Source organism: Aedes albopictus, chromosome 1, assembly GCF_035046485.1.
Source record: "Aedes albopictus strain Foshan chromosome 1, AalbF5, whole genome shotgun sequence".
Taxonomy (NCBI): Eukaryota; Metazoa; Arthropoda; class Insecta; order Diptera; family Culicidae; genus Aedes; species Aedes albopictus.
Window position 1 is genome coordinate 135,139,578 of NC_085136.1, and position 25,472 is coordinate 135,165,049.

The following is a 25,472-nucleotide window of genomic DNA, read 5'->3' on the forward strand; positions in this document are numbered from 1 at the left end:
TTATTAACTGAGAGCTTCCTCTGCCAATGACCATTTTGCATGCGTATATCGTGTGGCAGGCACGAAGATACTCTATGCCCAAGGAAGTCAAGGAAATTTCCTTTACGAAAAGATCCTGGACCGACCGGGAATCGAACCCGTCACCCTCAGCATGGTCATGCTGAATACCCGTGCGTTTACCGCCTCGGCTATATGGGCCCTAATAGCTCATCAAGTATCGCCAATTTATATTGAAAACTTTATATTATTTCAAAGAGGGATTGTTTTTACACGTCATGATGCAGTATAAGATGTTTAGCAATAATCATTTTTTTGTTAAATTTGTGGCTAAACTTATATGATGAAACTATGTACTAGTAAATCACTCTGAAAAAAATTCTCCTTCGTAATGTTTAACACAAGTACCTAACCATAAATTTTCTTATAAGTGATTAGCTGTAGCTGTAGTTGTAGCTGATGAAATGAAAAAACCGAGATGCCATAGCTCTTTTTATATAAAAATTCAATATTTTTGACCCTATGTCTAAATATTAAGAATGGGGGTGAGATTGGGTCATTTGATGGTGTGATTTGCTTTAGCAATATAGAGGCCAATGATCATGTACATAAGAGTTTATAACGGAGGGTTTGGTTAAACATTTCTTATGCAGTATACTAAAACTATCATGTTTTTTTTACAATCAATCTTTCAATGCGCCCTCCCTCATTGTAATCCCCCCTCCTCTCATGAAGGTTGAAACTCTAAATAAGGATGATTATGGTGGCTGAAAATGGCGATACAGCATACAAACGTTATTTTATCCAATTTCAACCATTTTTTCGGTTGGATTAGGCCTTTTAGGTGGATTTATCATCTTTTAAAATTACCTAAATATAAATTTGTCATGATAACATTGTGTTTTAAGTAGGTTTACTAGATATGATCAATAAAATTAACTTATATTCTCAGATAGGCGATTTCGAATACTTTGACACATTCTCACTCCTGAGGGGTGAGATTGGGTCAACTTTCAATCATTTGTAGTTTAGTAAGCAATTTATATAACGTGGTACTTTCTTGCTGAACTATCATTACCACATAGAAGAGTATACATACCAAATAAAAAGTTATTTCGACTTCATTTTCATTTGTTATGTAACAAACAATTTTTGAGTATCCTTTTTTGACCCATTCTCACCCCCAACGACGGTACGAAAAAATTGCAGAAGCTACTTCTGCAGATTCTCATTTAGTGGAAATCCGGCGTTTCGTAGAAGAAGGTTGGCCAACATCGCTGAATGAACGGTTCTAAGCTATGTATTCATTAAGCAGCCGTGAATCGCATACCAGTCCCATCTTTGCTGGATTTCCTATGCAAATGGGACAGATATGCGATTTACGGCAGTGAGAATCGATCTAGAAGTTATTGATAACTGTGTTCTGTACCAAGGAAGAGTTGTTGTTGTTAAGACCTAAAGTGCTTTGAATGCTGCATGCTAATCACATAGCCATTATAAAAATGAAACAACTAGCCCGTGAAACTGTTTTTTGGCCAAGAATAAATCTGGACATAGAGGATTTTCTCAATCGTTGTGAAGTCTGTATAAAGTCATCTCCAGCGCCAACAAAATCGACAGAAAATAAATGGATTCCTACAACTAGGCCATTTTGTCGAGCACATGCCGACTTTTTTCTATTTTGATAGGAAAATGTTTTTACTTATTGTTGACAGCCACTCGAAATGGGTGGAAGTCGAAATCATGCTGAACGGAACGGATGCTAAACGTGTAATAGACAAATTCATGGCCGTGTTTGCAAGATTTGGACTTCCAGACGTTGTAGTCACAGACGGTGGACCTCCGTTTAATTCAAAGGAATTTACTTTATTCCTAGTAAACCATGGAATAAAACCATTAAAAAGTCCTCCGTACAACCCAACCCAACTAACATTTTCAGCGCTATAAGCTTCAGTTATTTGCTTTCTGTTGTGTAACCATCGAGTAAAAGCAGTCAATGCTGAATAAAAGGAAAGCTAGTCAAATATAAATCGTAAGCTAATACACGACTGCAAAACAAGCATCATACAGCTACCAAACTCGGTTTTCAGAAATTCATTGCTTGTCATTGGGGCTGCTTTTACTCCACCCTATTCCAACTCCGGGAGATTTCCCGGAAGATGTGAAAACTTGAACACATCGAATAGGAGTCCCCACTAACAAAACAGCTGCTATTATACAGTACAATTCGTTATACTGACAAATCCCTAAACCAGCAGCGCTTTAAAGGCCGTTATGCGATTTCATTACGGCTAGAAGCTGTAATAAAGAAACTGTTGGTTTACCAACATGGCTTGTCGGATATAAACATTATTGTCAAAACAAACTTTAAGCGGGATATATAGCTACTACACAAATTCTTTACAGCTATCCATGTCTGTGCTGTGAAATTATTTGGGTTGCTTTTATTGCACTTTAATTCAATGCCGGAAGATTTGCCGGAAGATGTGCAGATCGAGTAAGAGTCCCAGCCACTACAACAGCTGCTTTTATACAGTACGTTTTGTAATGTTGCCAAAACACAAAACAGCAGCGCTTCGTAGCCGTTTAAAGAACACTCTTTCAGCTAGAAGCTGTGAAGAAGAATCTGTTTGCGCAACCACACAGCTTGTTCAATGTAAACATTATTGAGTTTGACGTTTTACAAGCTTTTACAGCAAGATGAAGTTGGGTAAGGTTTCTTGTGGCACAATTATGAAGCCTTGTCTGGAGTAAAACAAAACGGGCTATTTTCTATGTTATTTATATATAGCAGTGTGGCAGCGAGGACATCATCGGGACCAGTGGATACGGAGATCGGGAGTTCGATTCCAAGTAGCGGCAAGTACTTTAATTATTCAATTTTAAAAGTGATAATTCCAGTTCCACATGTATTGCGTCACGGTATCCATAACCTAATTATATTTAATCGTTTAATTTGGGGATGCCGTAAAACTATTATTTAACAATTGCGAAAAGGCTGAAAAAGCGCCTTCTCAAGATGTTATTCAGTTAGTGGTTACATAGGAGCCGAGAAAAGAGCTATGACTAAGTGGCATAGAAGCTGATCGCACAGCATGTACAAGCTGATTAAGTTCGCCAGATTCATTGGTATAGGGCTTGCATAGAAGCTTCCATCCATAAGTACAACACAGTAACTCAGCATCAAGCCGTATTAAGGACGCTTTGTTGACGTTTACATTCACAATAAATGTTAGTTGGGAAGTAGCAACGGACAAGCTGAAAGACTTGTTAGAGTCGTCAAAGATGCTTTGAAGAAGCATCTGCTAGATCCGGAGCTAAACCGTTTAGACATTGTAAGTCAATTGAATTACTTTTTATTCAATTACAGAAACCATATTGCAACTGATGATGGTTTTGTGCCCTCCAGCAAAATGTTTAGTTACAAACCAAAAGTTTTGATGGATTTGATCAATCCTACTAAACAATACAAAACATATTTAGAGATTCCCAAACCAGCAAACAACACCTACATCCAGGCTGAGCAAGTCCTTGATCCATTCAGTAAGTTCCCAAGTAACATTGCTAGCTGAATAATGGTTTCTTAAGCTAAAGTTTGCTTAAGAGTGGTTTGTTCCACTCTTGTACAGCAAAAATGTTTGTTGGGTTGGTAGTTGGAGATAAAATAGGTATTCTACAAAAATTTCAGGAAAACAGATCCTCAGCGTTGGATTAAAGCTAAATTCATAAAACAACTCTCTAAGAATGTCTTCCAAATATCTCTCCATAGGAACGTTTTGTCGGCACATCGAGGTCAACTGAAACTTCCGAAACCCGAAGGCTCTAAACTGCTAGTCCCGTCAAAAGCGGAAGCGCAGTAGTAGGGAGCTGAGTGAGGAAGATGGCGCCTGCGTTGGTTTCGAGGAGGAACTTAAGGATCAGTCATTTAGCAAATTCATGGATAAGCTAGAAAGACCTGTCGGTCCAAACAATCCTAAAAGACCGAAGCTTAGTCGAAGCCCAATAATAACAAGGAGCCGCTCGCGAACATGTGAAGTGTAAAATATATTTTAAATGCATTATTAGAATTAAGTACAAATTTCTTGACTTTAAGTAGGTCTTTAAATTGTGCTCTAAAGAGGGAAGGATTGTTACATATTCCCGATTGGGTAAATTGGCAGAGTCCACTTTGAATTCATATGTAACCAACACGAACAATCTGTAATAATTGTGTGTGCCATCTATGGATATAAAAGACTGCCTGAATAAATCCTATGTTCACTTATTAACAGTAACCTAAAAGTGTCTTTAATTTTGTAACTAAGAAACACCTTAAATAGTTATAGTTCATATAATTGAACAGTTCCGTCATGCACATACGTCATATCTTAATAATGCCAAGGAGATTAACAAAAACACGTGTGTTCGGGCAGATGTCCATTGCGTAGTGATGGCGATAGTCGCCTTGCCGTGCCTCGAAGGACTTTCTTCGCTAGTCCTTGACTAGCACCGACTAGCACTTCACTCGCGATTAAGTACAACCGAGTCAGCCTTTCACACGCACCGGGGGTAACGAACTTTTGGTAAGGGTCATCAACCGACCGAAGATATGGAATGAAGACAAGATCGAGCGTAGTGTCGAGTTCGATGTATATTTTGTTACTGATCTACTATTTACAAGTTTTGCTATTCTACTGTGGAAACCGATTCATCGTCGGTCACTCGTGCGCTCTCTCTCATGAATGTTTAATTACGGGAAATGAGAAAAAAAAACAGGGCTGTTTGGTCAATTTGTTATTCTAAAATCTATACAATTGTGGCTATCACCAACACGTAGAAAGTCAAGGAAAATAGGTTTCTTTATTGTCAGTTGTTATGTAAGCCTCGCTTGAAGCACTTCCCGTGAGAACCCTGTCATCTGTACACCAACTAATCCGTATCTTCGTACACAGCTAAATACTGTACTGTCAACCGGCGAAAAACCTATGGGTAAATATTAAAAATGAATAATAATGCTGTCTAGCGCATTGTTTCCTATCGGCCACTATTTTAGTCTAGTCCCAACTGCAAGCTTTTTCCCAATCTTAGCGTCAATTGTCTGCTAGTTACTTCTAGACAGATTCATCCAATCAGTCGAACCCGCCCGCATAAACGATAACCATAAGATGTGCTTAACCACCCAATCGGGATACAATTTGAACAGTATGTGGTATTGTTGAACCGTCTACAGTACGGTCCGTGTATGGTGTTCGTTTATTAGGGCGCATGTTAAAATATAGTCGATTCTGTGTCAAATTGTTTTCTTAATTTCGCTGATCGTTTTCTACTTCTCTGTGTTCATCTCTTGTGTCCTTGAATTTTCGTCGGTCCAAAACCCACAGAAACATCCCAACTAACATTTATTGTGAATGTAAACGTCAACAAAGCGTCCTTAATACGGCTTGATGCTGAGTTACTGTGTTGTACTTATGGATGGAAGCTTCTATGCAAGCCCTATACCAATGAATCTGGCGAACTTAATCAGCTTGTACATGCTGTGCGATCAGCTTCTATGCCACTTAGTCATAGCTCTTTTCTCGGCTCCTATGTAACCACTAACTGAATAACATCTTGAGAAGGCGCTTTTTCAGCCTTTTCGCAATTGTTAAATAATAGTTTTACGGCATCCCCAAATTAAACGATTAAATATAATTAGGTTATGGATACCGTGACGCAATACATGTGGAACTGGAATTATCACTTTTAAAATTGAATAATTAAAGTACTTGCCGCTACTTGGAATCGAACTCCCGATCTCCGTATCCACTGGTCCCGATGATGTCCTCGCTGCCACACTGCTATATATAAATAACATAGAAAATAGCCCGTTTTGTTTTACTCCAGACAAGGCTTCATAATTGTGCCACAAGAAACCTTACCCAACTTCATCTTGCTGTAAAAGCTTGTAAAACGTCAAACTCAATAATGTTTACATTGAACAAGCTGTGTGGTTGCGCAAACAGATTCTTCTTCACAGCTTCTAGCTGAAAGAGTGTTCTTTAAACGGCTACGAAGCGCTGCTGTTTTGTGTTTTGGCAACATTACAAAACGTACTGTATAAAAGCAGCTGTTGTAGTGGCTGGGACTCTTACTCGATCTGCACATCTTCCGGCAAATCTTCCGGCATTGAATTAAAGTGCAATAAAAGCAACCCAAATAATTTCACAGCACAGACATGGATAGCTGTAAAGAATTTGTGTAGTAGCTATATATCCCGCTTAAAGTTTGTTTTGACAATAATGTTTATATCCGACAAGCCATGTTGGTAAACCAACAGTTTCTTTATTACAGCTTCTAGCCGTAATGAAATCGCATAACGGCCTTTAAAGCGCTGCTGGTTTAGGGATTTGTCAGTATAACGAATTGTACTGTATAATAGCAGCTGTTTTGTTAGTGGGGACTCCTATTCGATGTGTTCAAGTTTTCACATCTTCCGGGAAATCTCCCGGAGTTGGAATAGGGTGGAGTAAAAGCAGCCCCAATGACAAGCAATGAATTTCTGAAAACCGAGTTTGGTAGCTGTATGATGCTTGTTTTGCAGTCGTGTATTAGCTTACGATTTATATTTGACTAGCTTTCCTTTTATTCAGCATTGACTGCTTTTACTCGATGGTTACACAACAGAAAGCAAATAACTGAAGCTTATAGCGCTGAAAATGTTAGTTGGGATGTAACTGAACTTATAATATTTTTCTGTTGGTGTCATAACATCATCTAAGAGATAAACAAAAATACGCCGTCAGTTGATTGTGATACAACAAAAATTGCTTCTCAACTATTATATATTCATCCCCCTACAAATACTATGAAAAATATTCAAATTCGTTCAATTGTCCTATGGGTCCTACCTCGATAAACCATATCATTTTCTCATGCGTGGCCTAGAAATGTCAACCTAGTCATACAAAAGTAACGTTGTTCAGTTAATAAAAGCAGTCAGTTTTTTGTCCAAAATGTCACGTCAAACGCATTGACGTCAACAATGCGTTTAAGCGTTCGCATGTTTGCTTCGAATCTAACAGCACAAATAGGTGCCGCAAATCTCGTTCCCACTATTAATTTTTCGGTTGATTTTAATTGCTTTATTTAAAGAAAATATAACCAAGTACCTTACACGGTGTTCAGTAAGTTCGGATACACCATATAACTTGAATTAATTTCACATCTGTGATTCAGATTTTCAAAGTAAATGTATTTATTGAAAGGCCATATAACACTGATCAAATATAGCATATGGTTTTGAATAAAGTCTTTTTCTACTTTTTTTTATAAACCTTAGATGTATCTAAAGTTTGTTAGCTCCGGCACGCTGGAATAACTTTCGATAAGTTGCTCAAGCTACAGAAGTCTAAAACGTTGACTTTTGAGTTTACGTTAGTTTTTGAGTCTCACTATACTAAATTAAAATAACTAAATTAACCCTTATGTGGCCGACAGGGTACCCGGGTACCCAGCGCCCATTTGAAAAGCACGGTGTAGAAAAAAGCAAAAAAATTGTCGGACACATAACGGTTAATAGACAAAAGCTTTACACTGCTATTTCAGTGATGATATGGTGATAAATAAGTTTAGTCAAAATGCGGGGCAATATGGACACCCTAAGGTTTTTGCCAACTTTACCTGGCAAGATGTAAAAAAAGTTTAGTTTTTTGATACATGTATCCTTTTAAAGTCTATTTAGCATCTATTGCATAAGAATGCTCACGAAGAAAAAATGATTTATCCACTTCAAAAAATGTTATGAAAATGTTAGTTAGCATACGGGGCAGAATGGACACCCCCATGGGGCAATATGGACACCACGAGACTTTTACGAATTTCGTACATTATTTACACCTATAAAGTCATTTAGCAACTATTACGGATGAATAATACGCCGAAGTAGTTCATTTTTGTTCAGTTAATTTAAATTCAGGCAGTTTTGGATAAAGCTTCGTTTTTGTCAGCATGTACAGCTGTGCCTAGAACAACTATTTTCCACTTCTGTCGTTTTTTTACCAATTTGTTTCACCCTATGTCTACTATAGTGAACATTTAACCGAAAATATACTGAAACCGAAAATATACTGAATTCTTATTTATTTGATTGGTTTGTGATTTAGGTTATATATTTCCCTTGCCGCTTCTTTCAAAAAGGTGAGTGTCCATTTTGCCCCGGCAGCAGAAGATATTTCCAAACTTGTTTTTTGATATAACAAAGAAGAAAATATAAACATGTTAAGCATGTAGATACAGCAAAACTACTTGCATGTGTTCTAGAAATATCAGGTTTGAATCGACCTGCAATAAATTAATCACTAAATCTTATTTTAGATAGTGTGAAAATTATAATTTCCATGCACAAAAAACGGAGGACGCACCTTTTTCGTGTAAAATCAAGTATAATTTCAATTTCGAATGTTTATTTCCTGAAACTACGTTTTAGACAAATGGACTATATTCTCCATTCATTAAAAGTTCAAAAAAGTTCGGATATTTCAAAATATTGAGGGTGTCCATTCTGCCCCGGGTGTCCATAATGCCCCGCCTACCCGTAAACCAGCCACGGGCTCAAAGTCTCTTAAATAAAAGTAATAAAAAAATTTTTGGAAGAACATTCTCTAGAAGTAAAACATATTGTCTAAAAATTTCGTCAAATCCATTGATTCATGGTTTTTGTCTTCAACTAGCAATTGAACTTCAACTAGTGAACCGAATATTACTCCAGCTATTTCAGAAAATTGTTTCATGCGCTTATTCACGATTTCCGTTAGAAATAAGTCAGATATTCCCTTAAGGATTTTCTGGACAATATTTTTAAGAAACACTGCTTAGTTCTGCAAATTCCCAAGGATTCCCAATACATAATAGAAAAAAAAACAGAGCATCAACTTAACAAAAACATTGCGGAACTGTGGTTTCTCCAAAGCTCCACCACCAACTCCCCTCGAAGATCTGATAAAAACGACTCCATGAGTTTAGCAAGAAACTTATTCAAGAAACACAAGCATTGTATCTGTAAAATTCACCAGTATTTCTTAAGGAAATTCGTATTGGTCCAATTCAAGCTAAGGGGTGATACACAAATTATGTCACGCAAAAATCGACCTTTTTCAACCTCCCTCCCTCCTATGTCACACTTTTTGTATAGGACCTCAATATTTTTTGTATGGGTCGTCACGTTGTGGAACCCCCCCCTTCCTCCTCCTTAGGGCGTGACGTAATTTGTGCACGACTCTTAAATTCATAAGAGACGGACCAGCCAAGGGCTGAAAGTCTCTTTAATAAAGACAAATCAATCAATCAACCCTTAATTTGTCTTTAGCAATTACTTTCAATAGGAATTCCTGACCACCAAAAATTTCCTGATTGACTCTAGATTCCCCCCTTCTGAACTCTCTTCTTTTTTCCAAAATGTTTAGGTAGTTTATCAATGGCCCCTCTTCTGAATGGTATGCAAGGATTTGTTCGGATACCAAATTGTATTTTAACAAAGCCGTTCATACAGTTTCGCAGAATGTTTAAGAATTGAAATTAGGGGAACTTATGTATTTTCGACCGTTTTATTCTTATCATCATGTGGTGTTTTGTGGAACCTTCTTATTCTTCTTATTTATGACTTTACATTGGAACTTGGCCTGCTTCTCTTCAGTGTTATTACAGCACTTCCACAGTTTATTATCTGAAAGGCTTTCTTTGCCTGCCATTGCATGAATTTGTACATTGTGTGGCAAGTACAATGATACACTATGCCCAGGGAGTCGAGAAAATTTTCCTGACCGGAACGGGAATCAAACCCGCCGTCTCCGGACTGGCGATCCATATAGGCTAATTGGAGTAGAGACCCTATTGAACTCAAAGTTGGCCTCAAATTGGTTCCAACCAATCTTTATTATATGTTTCAGGCAATTTGACCAACAAAACACCCTCATGAAGAAGAGAACAAACTTGCCGATAATACCCTAAGTCACCCTTTGTACATATCCACACCTAGTTGCACAAAAACATTTTTTTTTGTACAATAGAGTAGCGCAAGCTTCTGTGAAGAGAATCATTTAAACTTTTTTTCCAAGAATTATGAACGGCATTTATCACTAATACGAGAGAAACCACCTACATGTGATCCTTGCAGTTCTGTAACCGAAACAGATAATTATTTATTCCAATATAATGGTTATCATTAATCGTACCGCAAATGAAAGAAAAGTATCATAATCCTTACCCACATCCTCGCACCTTTTACTTCTTCTGCTTTTTCTTCTCCGCTTCCTCTTCCTTCTCCTTCTCGATGATCGCCACATACTTTTCGATGGTTTCCGCGTCGAGCATCTGCATCGGTTGATTTCGTTTCATCACTGCCACTTCCAAGTTCTTCTGCCCGGACTGAACCACCTCCAGTAACGCTTTAATAGCCAGCTTAATAGCGCCGTCCTCGGATTCCACCTGTTCCGGCGTGTAGTACTTCTCCAGGAACTCCCGGACGGTTTTCGCCGCTCGCCCCGTAGCGTTCGCTTTCCACTCGTAGTAGATTCCGGACGGTTCCGTCTGATACAGATGGGGTTGACCGTCGTAATCGAACCCTCCGATTAGACAGGATATTCCAAAAGGTCGGCGCCCATTGCTCTGGGTGTACTTCTGCTTCAGCCCGGCAATGAACCGGGTGATGTACTCCAGCGTAACCGGATCTTCGACGTTCAGTTTGTGACTCTGACATTCCACTTGGGCCCGGTTGATCAGAATACGAGCGTCGGCAGTGAGTCCGGCAAAAGCCATCACTACATGGTGGTCCAGCAAGCAGATTTTCCTCACCGTTCGTTCTTCCTGTAGCTTAGCCACGGATTTCTTTTCAACTCCAAGAACGACCACATCCTTTCCACGGACTCCGACCTGCAAATCACAACCGGATCGCCATCCGATGCAATGACAAGCAAAAGATTGTACACAAAAACTTTTGAGGTTATTCGGGAAAAACACTTACCGCAGTGGATCCCTTGCGAACGGCTTCTTGAGCGTATTCCACTTGCAACAGGTGACCATCCGGGGAGAAAACCGTTACTGCACGATCGTATCTGGCCGACATGACGAAGGGTTTGCTTTACAACACCGGAAAACAAGCGGAATTATGAATTTCCTACGCAAATCTACAGGACCAGTTTCGCCGCTGACGGTGCTGGATGATGATTTTCCGAATTTTTTGGCGATTGTTTGGTGTTTGGACGTTTGGGTGCGTGAGTGTGTGAGTGAAGTCGTGAACTGTCAAATGCATTTGCAGTGGCGTCGAATGGCGAAAAGGGGCAAATAAATGGCTGCGAACTTTATGGCTTGTGGCTGCGTTCCATACATAACACAGTGGGCTACAAAGGTTAAATATTTGATATTGATTGATACACCGCGAAAAGAAAAAAAAGTAAATAAAAAGAAAATCGCGTTAAGTACTGTTCCTTTGAATTCCACTAAGAATTTGCATCCTTTGACAGATACGTATTTCGACCTCAACTGTAAGGTCGTCTTCAGTGTCTTGTACTTGACTCGACAAGACACTGAAGACGACCTTACAGTTGAGGCCGAAATACACTGAGGATATTTTCCGTATAAGTTTTATGTTTCAGACTACATAATTTTTTGCAATTTGAGCTTTCAAATGAAAAGCATAACGTTGACACATAAAAATTATAAGATCAGTCAGATTTAAAATTTATATTTGAGATTAAATAAAGTTTATTTCTCTGCCAAATAAAATTTATGTGTGGGGCTTATGATAAGTATGTCTCGGATCGCCATAATATTTATGATTTTTTGAAATAAATATTATAAGTAAACAAGTAAATTTGTAAACAATTTATTTATGCCATAATCAACAAAGAAAATAAATATGATTAGATTCCACTATTTCCATGGATAATTCCGCAAAATGATTGAACAAAGCCGAAGTACTGTGCGTACGACATTGTGAACTCCAAGGCATTCCAAAAACAACCATGTAGCATAATTTGTTGCATCCGTTAGGACCTTTCCTGCTGCTCAAGCTGCTGCTGATGATCTGGAACTGCCGGTTCGGTGCCAACTCCGCTGAATTTCCCCTGCCAACGTTCCGATCCTACCCTTATCGACTTTGATACCGTTGTTGATGAGATCCGGACAACAGAAGTCTGCCGGAACTGGCTGCTGCTGGTGCGGGATAATTACATGCGGGTGTAGGCGCTTCTACTGTTGCTGCTGGGTGATCCGGTACTAACGATTATCGGAATCGGAATTTTGGGGCTCACATCGTTTACCCACTCCAGGTGCGGCTGCCTAATCGTTTCCGAGCTGGCGGTGATGGTAATCCAGTCTGTTGTCAAAGTGGCTTTTGCGGGAGACATGCGGTGGTCCAACGATCCTACTGCTCCTACTGCTGTTGCTGCTGGATGTTCCGGTACCAACGATCATCGAACATTGGGATTTATTTTGACCAGCTGCAGATGCTGAACCGTTTCCGAGTTGGCGGTAGGGCTGACGATGAGGATAATCCAGTCTGATATAGAAATTGCTTTTACGGGAGACATTTAAAACGGTGGTGCAGCGGTCCTGGTTGGGTGGCAAAATACATACTATTTATTCAACAATCAATAGTCACTGTTTATTCAATTATTTACCTCTATTCAGATGCAGTTCCGTAGCAAAATTGATGACGCTATCTTTTGGCGGCATCACGAGCACGACAGCCCAAACTTTGAAATTATAAGTGAAATTATATAATTCTTAACTATAACAAAACAATTATAACTTTTATGTTTGCCCAAACATAACCATAATAAGGAGCCTCATGATAAATAATGCTTCCATTATACTTTGTATGTTGGCACACATAAAACGAATTCTCAAGAAGTCTTATAATTAGTATGTTTCTTAGCTTTATATATTTAAACTTTGCAATTTTGTCAGTGTACGTATCTGTCAAAGGAATTCTTAGTGGAATTCAAATGAACAGTACTTAACGCGATTTTCTTTTTATTTACAGATATTCCCCTGACAAGCCCAGGTTAATCATCATCAAAAAAAAAAAAGGTTTTGACACCAAGGTGAAATCCAAGTGGTGTGCCGTTTACATCATCGATCAATTGGCCTTCTAAAGAGATGTTAAGGTTTGTGAAATGCCATTTCGTATTTAAATGGTTGAGCCGTTCCAAATAATCTTTTTTGTAAAATCCTGGTAGAAAAAATTGATGTATCGGTAAATATACCAAGGGGAATGCAGGGGGAATGACACTTCCTTTGCTAACCGGTAAAATCCGTATTTATTCGTTGCTAACCGTCGTTAACCGTGTCTAACTGCTGCTCAGTTAGCAGTGGTTAGCGACGGTTAGGAACAGATAAAAGCAGATTTTCCGGTTAGAAAAGGACATCTTTTTCTAACCGGAAAATCCGCATTTATCAGTTCCAAACCAAGGGGAATGGGGGAATGACATATCCTTTTCTAACCGGAAGATCCGCATTTATCCGTTCCTAACCGTCGCTATCCACTGCTAACTGAGCAGCAGTTAGACACGGTTAACGACGGTTAGCAACGGATAAATACGGATTTTCCCGGTTAGCAAAGGAAGTGTCATTCCCCCTGAAATATACCAAAAAACTGAAGATGCAGATATGATAGAGAACTGCCCAAGTAACCAATAAGCCGTAAAAATGGCATTAAATCGGTTCTATAGTCGAATATAGAACCTGGCTAACAGAGCTAATTGGTTCTCTATCATCTAATAAAGCTGCTCAAAAGCCACTTTTGGCGCATTATTCAGCTGATGTACGGCCAACTTCAAAATTCCGTACCGGGATTTTTTTGCTTCACTGAAGTATACTTTTTTTGCTGTTCGATCCATAATTTGCTTTAAGTTTATGTTAATGTGATGCGTAGGGGAGACTGAGGAGACTTGATCCCTGGGGAGACTTGTTCCCCCCATATTTTCTCGGAATCAAAAACAGTTTTCTTTTGTTGCGACGTGCGCCGATCTATCTGCGCAGACTCTTTAAACCCCATGGTCGAATACCCCTTGACCGAAGACAATGCGTGACAGATAATTTGACAACTAAACAGAGGGATCTAGGGAAGATGTCAAATTGATGACTGGCAGAAATAAATGCTCACGTGAAATTGTTGGAAGCATTCTATTGGTGAAAATTATAACTAGATTTTTCCTGTATTGAACCAATACTTACCGTAAGTAATTAGGCGAATACGAATGAAGCAAAACTTACCCAAAATTAACTTATTTCAGGCCAAACATTTCAATAGGTCCTATCTGCATTTGACAGGCTCTCTTTGTTCACTTTCTCTTTCAATTATTGCAATGTAATGGTACACTTTTCAACTACTTTTGTAGTACAAATCAAAAGACGATTGTTTTGACCATCGTTCAATGCAAGGAGACAATCATAATACAAATAAACATCTGAGATATTAATGAAAGAGAGGGAAACCAAAGAGAGCCGCTCTTCTGCAGATAGGACCTTTAGACATGTTCGGCCTGATTTAGATAGATACGTCGCCAAGCACTTGGGAAGTGAATTTCGACTGGTAAAATTGAGTTCGAGGTTAGAAGATATTCATTACTGACTCATTTTCTGAGTACATATTACTTTATTTGTTGGGGTCAGCATAAAAACTGGGAAGACCGATGTAAGTTTTTGTAACTTTTGTAACCAAACTGAACTAATTAAAAAAACAGCTTACAGCTCTAAATTACACCTAAAAGACACGGTGCGGATCCTGGTGGCATTTTAAATGCGTGGGCGTCAACGACAGTATCGCCGAGCCCGACCGGGTGTTCACCTGTCCAGAGTGCCAGCGGCCGTCGGCACAAATACCGGTGGTCAAACTAGCCGACAAGAAGACCAAAAGCGTGAGTTCTTCCTGCTCCAGCAGAGCAGCCAAGGCGCGTTTAGAGCTCGAGAAGCTCGAGGCTCAGAAAGCTCTGGCCGTGAAGCGCCTAGAACTTAAGCGGCGAGAACAAGAGCGGAAACACAGGGAAGCAGAGTTGTTGATGCAGCAGAAGAAGGCGCAAGAGGAGACGGAACTTCAACAACTAGAGCTGCAAATGGAAGAGACGGTGATGAACGAATCATTCCGTCTGCGGGAGATTATCGCGCAAGAGGAGGGCGAGGACGACGACATCAGGAGTGTTACATCCGAGCAGAGTTCGAACAGCAAGGTTCGGCAATGGAGAGCATTCAACTCGACCATGGTAGCCTCGACGGAGCAGGCTCCGCCGATTGACCCGTCCAGCAACGAATCTGTTGGAAGTTAGGTAGCGTTGAACGCTCGGGTAGCGTCGAACCTTCAGGTACGAGTTTGAAGTGTTGGATCGAGGTAGATTTGTTGGCGTAGGTATGTTGTTATTGAAGAAGATTGTCGAATTGTATATACCTGGAATGAATAAAGAGTGTGGCGGTTGTTGATTGAGGTATCAGTCGGCAGCCGTCTAGTTTGATAGAAGATGTCTAGCGTTTTATTTTCATTGTAATTTAGAAACAGGCATCGACGGAGCTAGCCTCGCTATGGCCTGCGTGGCCATGGTGGACTAGCTTCAACAGGTTATGGGCCCAGGAGCGTGTTCCACAGCACGTATCGACCGGGAGAAGGATCGGCCGCATAAGTCGCGGAGTCGCAGCACGGGATCCTTGGGCGGATGGATTGGCTGCAACGGAGGACAGGATCCATGGGAATGTTGGCGATACGGGTCAACTGGATGATTGCTGGCTGGTCACCGGACGGAGCTCGAGGATTGTTGTGCGTTGGATCGGATGCAGCTCGGTAGTCGCACCTGTATGAACAGGTTGGCGACAGGAGGAGTGATCCGGAAGACAACATGAAGGTGGAGCTCAGCGATGGACCTGGTCGGAGCTCGAAACTGGTGTAGAGCTGGTGCAAGCGTCGGAGTTGGGCCACTTGCCAAGCGTTGGAGAGAGGAGGAGCTTCGAGCCAGGAGGAGGTGATCGTGGTTTGAAGGTTCGACGCTACCCGAGCGTTCAACGCTACCTAACTTCCAACACTCCTCCTTAGCGTCGCAACCTTCGAACCACGATCACCTTCTCCTGGCTCGAAGCTCCTCCTCTCTCCAACGCTTGGCAAGTGGCCCAACTCCGACGCTTGCACCAGCTCTACACCAGTTTCGAGCTCCGACCAGGTCCATCGCTGAGCTCCACCTTCATGTTGTCTTCCGGATCACTCCTCCTGTCGCCAACCTGTTCATACAGGTGCGACTACCGAGCTGCATCCGATCCAACGCACAACAATCCTCGAGCTCCGTCCGGTGACCAGCCAGCAATCATCCAGTTGACCCGTATCGCCAACATTCCCATGGATCCTGTCCTCCGTTGCAGCCAATCCATCCGCCCAAGGATCCCGTGCTGCGACTCCGCGACTTATGCGGCCGATCCTTCTCCCGGTCGATACGTGCTGTGGAACACGCTCCTGGGCCCATAACCTGCTGACTGACAACACGTTTTGTGACAGTCCTGGCACATATAAGACCTCCTTCAGTTTCACTTCAACTGGATCGTTTTTCAGTCCAACTCCAACAATCTTTCCTTCTCCGCTTCCTCTTGCTTTTACTTTATTTCCATCCGCTAGTACCACTTCTTCAACACACGGGTTCCACCAGCCAAGGTTCGCTGTCGTATTAGCCATATGCTTTGTGCAGCCCGTGTCTAAAATCCACTTTTCAAAGGTAGATTTATCACCTTCAGTGGTCATCGTAAAACACACACCACGGCGTGTTGCCCGACCATCATCATCTTCATCGTCATCGCTTGCTGCATCTGGCTGCCTACACGTTGTTGTTTTTGCTTGATCATGCTTCTTCATACTGTTCCTCACCTCCTCCAGCAATACCGGACAGTTCCTTTGGAAATGGCCTCCGCGCCCACAGTGATAACATACACGAACAAAACTTTTCCGATTTCCAATCTGTGCCGTAGACTTCATAGCTTTTTCATGGTCGTTGTCTCTTCCATTCTCCGGAACACAATTCTCAGTCTTTCGCCGCCATTCGTCCAGTAGTTTTCCCTTTACGTAGTCTAGCTTAAGATCTTCTTCCGGACGACCTTCCAGAGCGGTAACGAGCGGGTTGTAGGATTCTGGTACACTCGACAAAACAATCGCTACAACCAAATGCTCTTTCAGCGACTCTCCTAAGCGTGCTAAGCGATGAACAAGCTCCGAAGCTTCGGTCAGATGTTTAGACATATTCCCTCCTTCTTCAAGCCGCATCGAACACAATTTTCGCAGTATGTGGATCTTGTTAGACAACGAGCCACGTTCATGGTAGCCCCTAAGCTTTTCCCACATTTCCTTCGCAGTAGAAGCTTCCATGATATGTACCAGCTGGTTGTCTTCCAGTGCTAATCCAATAACTGCCCGAGCCTTCTCGTCTTTCCTGGTCCACGCTGATGTTACATCTGCTGATTCTGGTTTAGGATCCTTGACCATCGTCCACAAGTCTTCCCTCATCAGCATTAGCTCCATTCTAAACCGCCACGTCGACCAGTTGGTGTCGTTCAACCGATCGAACGTTATTTTGGTTTCTGCCATTTCACAACGCTCACAATTTGTCACACAAAATTGACCTTTTTGACCACTGTGCACTTATCTTCGTAGCAGCTACCTTCCCTTCACACAAACGTACTTCACAATTCACAATCGTCCATGAAGTCTAACTACTCAACCAGCATCCACAAAAGAGGGAAAAATATGGAGAACGTTTCGACACAACAATTGGCGCAGCTTCCACCCGGGGCTCCTCCTCGATCAAACCAATCAAATTCACTCACGACGTCCGTACATCTCTTTGGTTGGCTTAACTTTCCACCAACGGCACTTTCCCCAAAAAAAAGTTTCTTCCTGCTGCTAAACAACTGCAGCAATCTCATCTGCCGGCGAGGGGAATTTCAAATCACAAAACGCAGTTCACACTGTGTCGCTTCGATCCGACACTTTTCTACACTTTTTCCGCGATATCTGGACCCATTAACCTGTTGGTAGCTTCAGCGTAACGGTCACGGATTTGTACTACGGATCTACCGGACCGATCAACGTCTTGGAATTCGTGACACGAAAAAAAATAACTCAGATTGCGTTTTGTCAACAACTTTAATCTACGGACATTTAGTACGACCGGAACTACACCAGTTAGGCACGGCAGTAATCAAAGGCCTCCTAGTAATCAGGGAGTTTTGGAAGACGCAATGACAGGTATTTCGTTAGGGCAATCAGGAAGCGAGCCAACGTTAGGAGGAATTATCGGTCGTGCAGAAAGCACCATGGTAGCGACAGCTGGTAGGATCAAGACAGGCCTTCCCCCGGCTCCATCAGGGACTAGCTTTAAAACTCACCTATAGAGTTTGCTGACGTTTATTCACCTCTCTCTTTCAAGCTTGCAGGTGGGATAGGATTTGTTTTCATCGGGAAACCTTTCCTGATGACAACAAATCCTATTCCGCCTGCATGTTTGAAAGAGAAAGGTGAATAAACGTCAGCAAGCTCTATGTAGGGGTTGAGAGAGATAGAGAGAAAAAGATTAATAGGGCATATAGCGTCAGTTGCGGTGATGTATCACCGGAAAAACAAAGCAAACGATCAACATGAAATGAAACGTCAGTCTTGTAAAGCATTTTGTGCGAGAAGGTACACTGCGAATCCGGCATTACCCTTTAAGGTGTAAAAAGTACCCTCTTTTTCCTAGTATATGAAGCTGTCAAAATAAAGGGTACTTGTCAATTTTTGAAAAAGAGTAATTTTTTCCCTTCTTCGAATTCCGACCGTGTACTCTGTGATGAGTGAAAAATTTGTTAAACATTTTCGAGGTGCGTCTAAATATGATGCTTGTGATTTGCTGATTTTTGCGGGTAAGTTCAACTAAATATTTATACAACTGTGTTTTAAAGTGACGAACTAATGGGAAATTTGATTATTTCATAGGATGCCGACAGCTCCGAATGTGATTCTGGACCTTCGCTCGAGCCTCCACCTGGATCAAAGTTGGGTACAGGATTCAATCAACCAGATGCTGGAAGAAAGGTTATCCGCGGCTCTTTGGCAAAACCCACATATATAATTAAGAAGTAAAATAACAGGAATGAATAAATATTTCGCTAGAACTATCTTTTGTGCGTTGTTTGTCATTCAATTTTTGCATTTAAAAATTTAATTATTTATTACTAAGTCCCCATAAAATGATAAAGAGGGTCAATTTTACTCTTTTCATAATTTCAGATCATACCAGAAAAAGGGTAAAAATCACTCGTTTATTTGACGTACAAGCGGTTTACCCTTTAAAGAGTAAAGGCCGTTTACTCTTATTATGAGTTCACCTAGTTACTCTCGAAAAGGGTACTTTTTTACTCTTTAAAGAGCACTTTGGTTTCTCAGTGTATCGCTCCTCCTCGTTAGCGTGCGTTTGGCTGCAGGATTCGGCTGGTGTGCTCGGAAGTGTTCCTCCAGACACTACAATGGCACAGCCGGTAGGTAAGCTCCCGTGTTGTGGTTTTGTGGCTTCGAGAAGGAGAAGTGGCGGCGACTGAAAGCGGGACAGGGTGTCCGTTTGTGTTGTGGACTCCATCCAGTGTTTGGCTTCCGTAGCTGCAGGTATGAGCCGGCGGCGTGTGGGGCTGGTGCAGTCGGTGCAGTACGGGTGATTTTAGTTTTGTTTGGATTTGTTTGTTGATTGACGGAGCTGGTCTGGTCGATAAGACAGTAACGGGTTGCGGTTCCGTCCTGCTATGATAGTTTATTTGTCATTTGCTGCTTGATGGGCTGGTGAACGGTTTTCTTTATATTTTTTTTTCATACCGAATTTAGGCATTGGTTTCATGGCGTGACTTTGGTAGCGGTCGGTCACCGAGTGGTCGCTGGATGTTCTCTGGATAGGAGATGTTGGCAATTATTTGGCCCACTATTATAATTTGCATGTGGATAGTGGATGGAGATGACAGGATTTGCAGCTTCGTTTTCATTTGGAGCATTGTGTTAGTTTTCGGTGGTTTGTAGGTGTACACGAAAAGAAAAATCATTATAGAATTTATAAGAAAATGTTATAAATTTTTGCCATTTCGTTTACCTAATGAACCATATGAATGAATGTAATGAATTATATAAGATACCAGAAATAAAAAGTATAAGGTAAACCTAATACAGACAATCAGTACCGCTAATGATTGTTATTAGAGTTTTAATATTATGAATGTGTTGCAACTAATAAAACCTATTACATATTTAGGTTTTGAATGTCCCTCCTTCTTTTTCTTCCTTCAGTTAGTATAATCAAGAACAAACACATATATTTTTGTAATTAATTTATTCATCATTTAAACCACTGAATTGAATAACATCGAGATAACTCTTCGGATCGAGATTCAGCGAATGTATTTGGTTACGGCAGGCTTTAGGTACGGTACCTATTCCAACGACTCATTGTTGACCCAGCCGAGCTACCAGCGACGTTATCCTTGATCGAGTCGATGTCGCTCCGCTCGGGATTTCATTTGAGACGAGTTCCGGTTTTGTGCGCCAACATGAGATCGTTTAGAAGTCGCAACTAAAAATGAGAAATTCATTATTGTTAACAGTTCATCCTAGCAAATATCTCGAAATATCTTACCCGCCTCCTGGTGCTTGCGGATTCTTTTCCTCGAACGCATTCCACTTCAGGTTTTATCCTTGGCGATCGGTTTTCATGGGTCTTTCGATGCTGTCCACTTGCTCCTCCAAATCGCAACAACTAACGATCCTTAGAGATTGCTAGATTTTGACCAGGAACCGGATCGGCTGCAGCGGTTTTCTTGAGCTGCTACTGCGGCATCTGCTGTGTCTGGACTGAAAAACGTAAACGGCAGCGACTTCTCGAACCTTACTCGGACCGGGAGCCCGATTTCGATGGGGATCTGGAACTTCTCGAAATTATTGATCATTCTTTTCTAGTTGAGAATTAATAAAAAAGCAAATTACCTGATAAAGTTAGTTTATAAGGATGTTTCTGGGAAAAAGTTTGCGTTTTCAATTCACTCGTCTTGTTTACGATGCTGTCTCTTGGCGGGAAATATTTTCAAAACTGCAATCTTATGCAAAGTATAAGCTAATCCTAATACTTTTTGGCCATTAACTAAAACACATGAAAAGTATAAGTTTTGCTTATGGCAATATTGTGGTATCATAATAAATTAGATTAGGGAATCTCATGATTGTTATAAGGGTCGGTATTATAGATTGTAAAAGGCGATTGTAATGAATATAATAATTGAAATATTTTTCGTGTAAGACCGAATGGCCCGTTGTAACAGGATGGAGTGGGGTTGGTACATTCTATGTATAAAGAACACATAGAAAAAGTCCTTCATGTTTTTGGTGAACTTGTGTATATGTGTATGTAGTTTGGTTCAAGGCTTTATTAGTTGTAATTACCGAAGAAGAGCGGCAGAAATGAAATAATTGGCAACAGAAAAGCGAATTCCCCCGAGAGGGTAAGCTAACAGTGAATAGGGTCCTAAAATTAAAGACGAAATCTCGCTTATATTGAATAATACGATCAAGCATGGTATTCTAATCGAAATTGTACTTTACTCGAACTTGAAAAACAAAGGAATAATGAGAAAATTCGAAATAAGTAAAATGGTAAATAGTTCTACTTTGACATTTGAGGTCTACCTTGTGTGACTGAGCTCGACATTTTTCGCACTGGGATTTCAAAAATGTTCCTATCTGACATACACGGTGAAAAAAAATTACTCAATGTATGTATTATAAGCTAGGGACGAGACAAAAGGCTAAAAAAATAAAAATTATATATTTTCAACTACGGTTAATAAAAACGTCAAAAATTGAGTAAATATGTACTCTTGAACCATATATTGTGGTTTAAAACAAGAAACTCGATAGGACTTTAGGAACCTATTCCCCCGAGAGGGTAAGCTGCAACAGTAAACCGAATTCCCCCGAGAGGGTAAGCTGCAACAGTAAAGCGAATTCCCCCGAGAGGGTAAGCTAACAGCGAATTCCCCCGAGAGGGTAAGCTAACAGCGAATTCCCCCGAGAGGGTAAGCTGCAACAGTAAAGCGAATTCCCCCGAGAGGGTAAGCTAACAGCAAATTCCTCCGAGAGGGTAAGCTGCAACAGTAAAGCGAATTCCCCCGAGAGGGTAAGCTAACAGCGAATTCCCCCGAGAGGGTAAGCTGCAACAGTAAAGCGAATTCCCCCGAGAGGGTAAGCTAACAGCGAATTCCCCCGAGAGGGTAAGCTGCAACAGTAAAGCGAATTCCCCCGAGAGGGTAAGTTGCTACAGTAAAGCGAATTCCCCCGAGAGGGTAAGCTAACAGCGAATTTTCCCGGGAGGGTAAGCTGCGACAGTCAAGTGAATTTATGTTGAAGGATGTTTATGATGATAATGTAGGGTGGAAGATGTAGAAAGGAAGATGAAGGATAAAGGATAAAGAATGTAAAATGATGGTGATGATGATGAGAATGAAAAATGCAGGATGAAGGAAGAAAGATGTAGGATGAAGAAAGAAGGATATATGATGTAGGATGAAAGATAGAGGAAAGTTGTTGGAAGAAGTATGAAGGATACAGGATGTGAGATGAAAGATAAAGAATGTAGAATGATGGCGATGATGATGATGATCAAGGATGAAGAATCTAGGATGAAGGAAGAAAGATTTAGGATGAAGACTGAAGGATATAAGATGTAGAATGTACACGAAAAGAAAAATCATTATAGAATTTATAAGAAAATGTTATAAATTTTTGCCATTTCGTTTACCTAATGAACCATATGAATGAATGTAATGAATTATATAAGATACCAGAAATAAAAAGTATAAGGTAAACCTAATACAGACAATCAGTACCGCTAATGATTGTTATTAGAGTTTTAATATTATGAATGTGTTGCAACTAATAAAACCTATTACATATTTAGGTTTTGAATGTCCCTCCTTCTTTTTCTTCCTTCAGTTAGTATAATCAAGAACAAACACATATATTTTTGTAATTAATTTATTCATCATTTAAACCACTGAATTGAATAACATCGAGATAACTCTTCGGATCGAGATTCAGCGAATGTATTTGGTTACGGCAGGCTTTAGGTACGGTACCTATTCCAACGACTCATTGTTGACCCAGCCGAGCTACCAGCGACGTTATCCTTGATCGAGTCGATGTCGCTCCGCTCGGGATTTCATTTGAGACGAGTTCCGGTTTTGTGCGCCAACATGAGATCGTTTAGAAGTCGCAACTAAAAATGAGAAATTCATTATTGTTAACAGTTCATCCTAGCAAATATCTCGAAATATCTTACCCGCCTCCTGGTGCTTGCGGATTCTTTTCCTCGAACGCATTCCACTTCAGGTTTTATCCTTGGCGATCGGTTTTCATGGGTCTTTCGATGCTGTCCACTTGCTCCTCCAAATCGCAACAACTAACGATCCTTAGAGATTGCTAGATTTTGACCAGGAACCGGATCGGCTGCAGCGGTTTTCTTGAGCTGCTACTGCGGCATCTGCTGTGTCTGGACTGAAAAACGTAAACGGCAGCGACTTCTCGAACCTTACTCGGACCGGGAGCCCGATTTCGATGGGGATCTGGAACTTCTCGAAATTATTGATCATTCTTTTCTAGTTGAGAATTAATAAAAAAGCAAATTACCTGATAAAGTTAGTTTATAAGGATGTTTCTGGGAAAAAGTTTGCGTTTTCAATTCACTCGTCTTGTTTACGATGCTGTCTCTTGGCGGGAAATATTTTCAAAACTGCAATCTTATGCAAAGTATAAGCTAATCCTAATACTTTTTGGCCATTAACTAAAACACATGAAAAGTATAAGTTTTGCTTATGGCAATATTGTGGTATCATAATAAATTAGATTAGGGAATCTCATGATTGTTATAAGGGTCGGTATTATAGATTGTAAAAGGCGATTGTAATGAATATAATAATTGAAATATTTTTCGTGTAGGATGAAGGATGGGGGTGGAAGCTCAGGTAAAATATTATCTCCTGGGCGCCCATTAAAAACACCACCCCCGGCGAAGACTGGCGCTCGAGCCTAGCTATTTAGCACTGTAGTTGGAGGAAATGCCAATGCAGAACCCGTAGCTTCCGGGAAGGTAAGCCCAGCTCCCTGGGTTAGTGGGTTGGTGTCAGGCCCTGCGAGCCAGCCGTAAAAAAGACTAGCACCGGAAAATCAACAAGAGAAGAATGCGAACCGATACCAATGGCGACGACCACAGCGACGAAAAGGGACTTGCGATTGGAAGCTCGGTACGTGGAACTGCAGATCTCTCAACTTCATCGGGAGCACCCGCATACTCGCCGATATACTGAAGGACCGCGGGTTCGGAATCGTAGCGCTGCAGGAGGTGTGTTGGACAGGATCTATGGTGCGAACGTTTAGAGGTAATCATACCATCTACCAGAGTTGCGGCAACACACGTGAGCTGGGAACAGCTTTTATAGTGATGGGCGACATGCAGAGGCGCGTGATCGGTTGGTGGCCGATCGACGAAAGAATGTGCAGGTTGAGAATCAAGGGCCGATTCTTCAACATTAGCATAATAAACGTGCACAGCCCTCACTCCGGAAGCACTGATGATGACAAAGACGCATTTTACGCGCAGCTCGAACGCGAGTACGACCGCTGCCCAAACCACGACGTCAAGATCATCATAGGGGATCTAAACGCTCAGGTAGGCCAGCAGGAGGAATTCAGACCGACGATTGGAAAGTTCAGCGCCCACCAGCTGACGAACGAAAATGGCCTACGCCTCATCGATTTCGCCGCCTCCAAGAACATGGCCATTCGTAGCACCTTCTTCCAGCACAGCCTCCCCTATCGTTACACCTGGAGATCACCACAACAAACGGAATCGCAAATCGACCACGTTCTGATTGATGGACGGCACTTCTCCGACATTATCGACGTCAGGACCTATCGTGGCGCTAATATCGACTCCGATCACTACCTGGTGATGGTTAAACTGCGCCCAAAACTCTCCGTTATTAACAACGTACATTACCGGCGGCCGCCCCGGTACGATCTAGAGCGACTGAAGCAACCCGATGTCGCCACCGCATACGCGCAGAATCTCGAGGCAGCGTTGCCGGACGAGGGTGTGCTCGATGTGGCCCCTCTAGAGGACTGCTGGAGTACAGTGAAAGCAGCCATCAACAACGCAGCCGAGAGCACAATCGGGTACGTAGAACGGAGTCGACGAAACGATTGGTTCGACGAGGTGTGCAGAGCGGTTCTGGAGGAGAAGGATGCAGCGCGGGCGGTAATGCTACAGCATGGAACCCGACAGAATGTGGAGCGATACAGACAGAAGCGGAAGCAGCAGACCCGTCTCTTCCGGGAGAAAAAGCGCCGCCTGGAAGAAGCGGAGTGCGAGGAAATGGAACTGCTGTGCCGTTCACAGGAAACACGCAAGTTCTACCAGAAGCTCAACGCATCCCGC

General features: G+C 41.4%; 1 protein-coding gene and 3 long non-coding RNA genes across 4 annotated transcripts; all 4 read right to left on the minus strand.

Moving 5' to 3' along the window:
- Positions 1–10,112: 10,112 nt before the first annotated feature.
- Positions 10,113–11,226, minus strand: LOC109415625 (proteasome subunit alpha type-7-1). Its single transcript, XM_019689525.3, has 2 exons — positions 10,973–11,226; positions 10,113–10,881 (listed from the first exon to the last, which is right to left on the minus strand). The coding sequence occupies exons 1-2, from the start codon at positions 11,072–11,074 to the stop codon at positions 10,234–10,236; spliced, it is 750 nt and encodes a 249-aa protein (XP_019545070.1). The 5' UTR covers positions 11,075–11,226; the 3' UTR covers positions 10,113–10,233.
- A 591-nt stretch (positions 11,227–11,817) lies between these two features.
- On the minus strand, positions 11,818–12,918 carry LOC134285680 (uncharacterized). The gene is made up of 2 exons (XR_009996535.1): positions 12,630–12,918; positions 11,818–12,561 (listed from the first exon to the last, which is right to left on the minus strand). It is a non-coding gene; the product is annotated as an uncharacterized LOC134285680 (long non-coding RNA).
- A 6,608-nt stretch (positions 12,919–19,526) lies between these two features.
- On the minus strand, positions 19,527–21,283 carry LOC109429258 (uncharacterized). The gene is made up of 3 exons (XR_002134676.3): positions 20,972–21,283; positions 20,625–20,913; positions 19,527–20,561 (listed from the first exon to the last, which is right to left on the minus strand). It is a non-coding gene; the product is annotated as an uncharacterized LOC109429258 (long non-coding RNA).
- Positions 21,284–22,714: 1,431 nt separating this feature from the next.
- Positions 22,715–23,971, minus strand: LOC109429196 (uncharacterized). The gene is made up of 3 exons (XR_002134669.3): positions 23,666–23,971; positions 23,319–23,607; positions 22,715–23,255 (listed from the first exon to the last, which is right to left on the minus strand). It is a non-coding gene; the product is annotated as an uncharacterized LOC109429196 (long non-coding RNA).
- Positions 23,972–25,472: the final 1,501 nt, after the last annotated feature.

What these genes read in the sequence shown, in the direction of transcription:
- LOC109415625 (XM_019689525.3), bottom strand. Translation starts at nt 11,074, where the DNA reads ATGTCGGCCAGATACGATCGTGCAGTAACGGTTTTCTCCCCGGATGGT. An exon ending in TTCGCAAGGGATCCACTGCG is followed by an intron (nt 10,882 to 10,972) that starts GTAAGTGTTTTT and finishes TGTGATTTGCAG; the next exon opens with GTCGGAGTCCGTGGAAAGGA.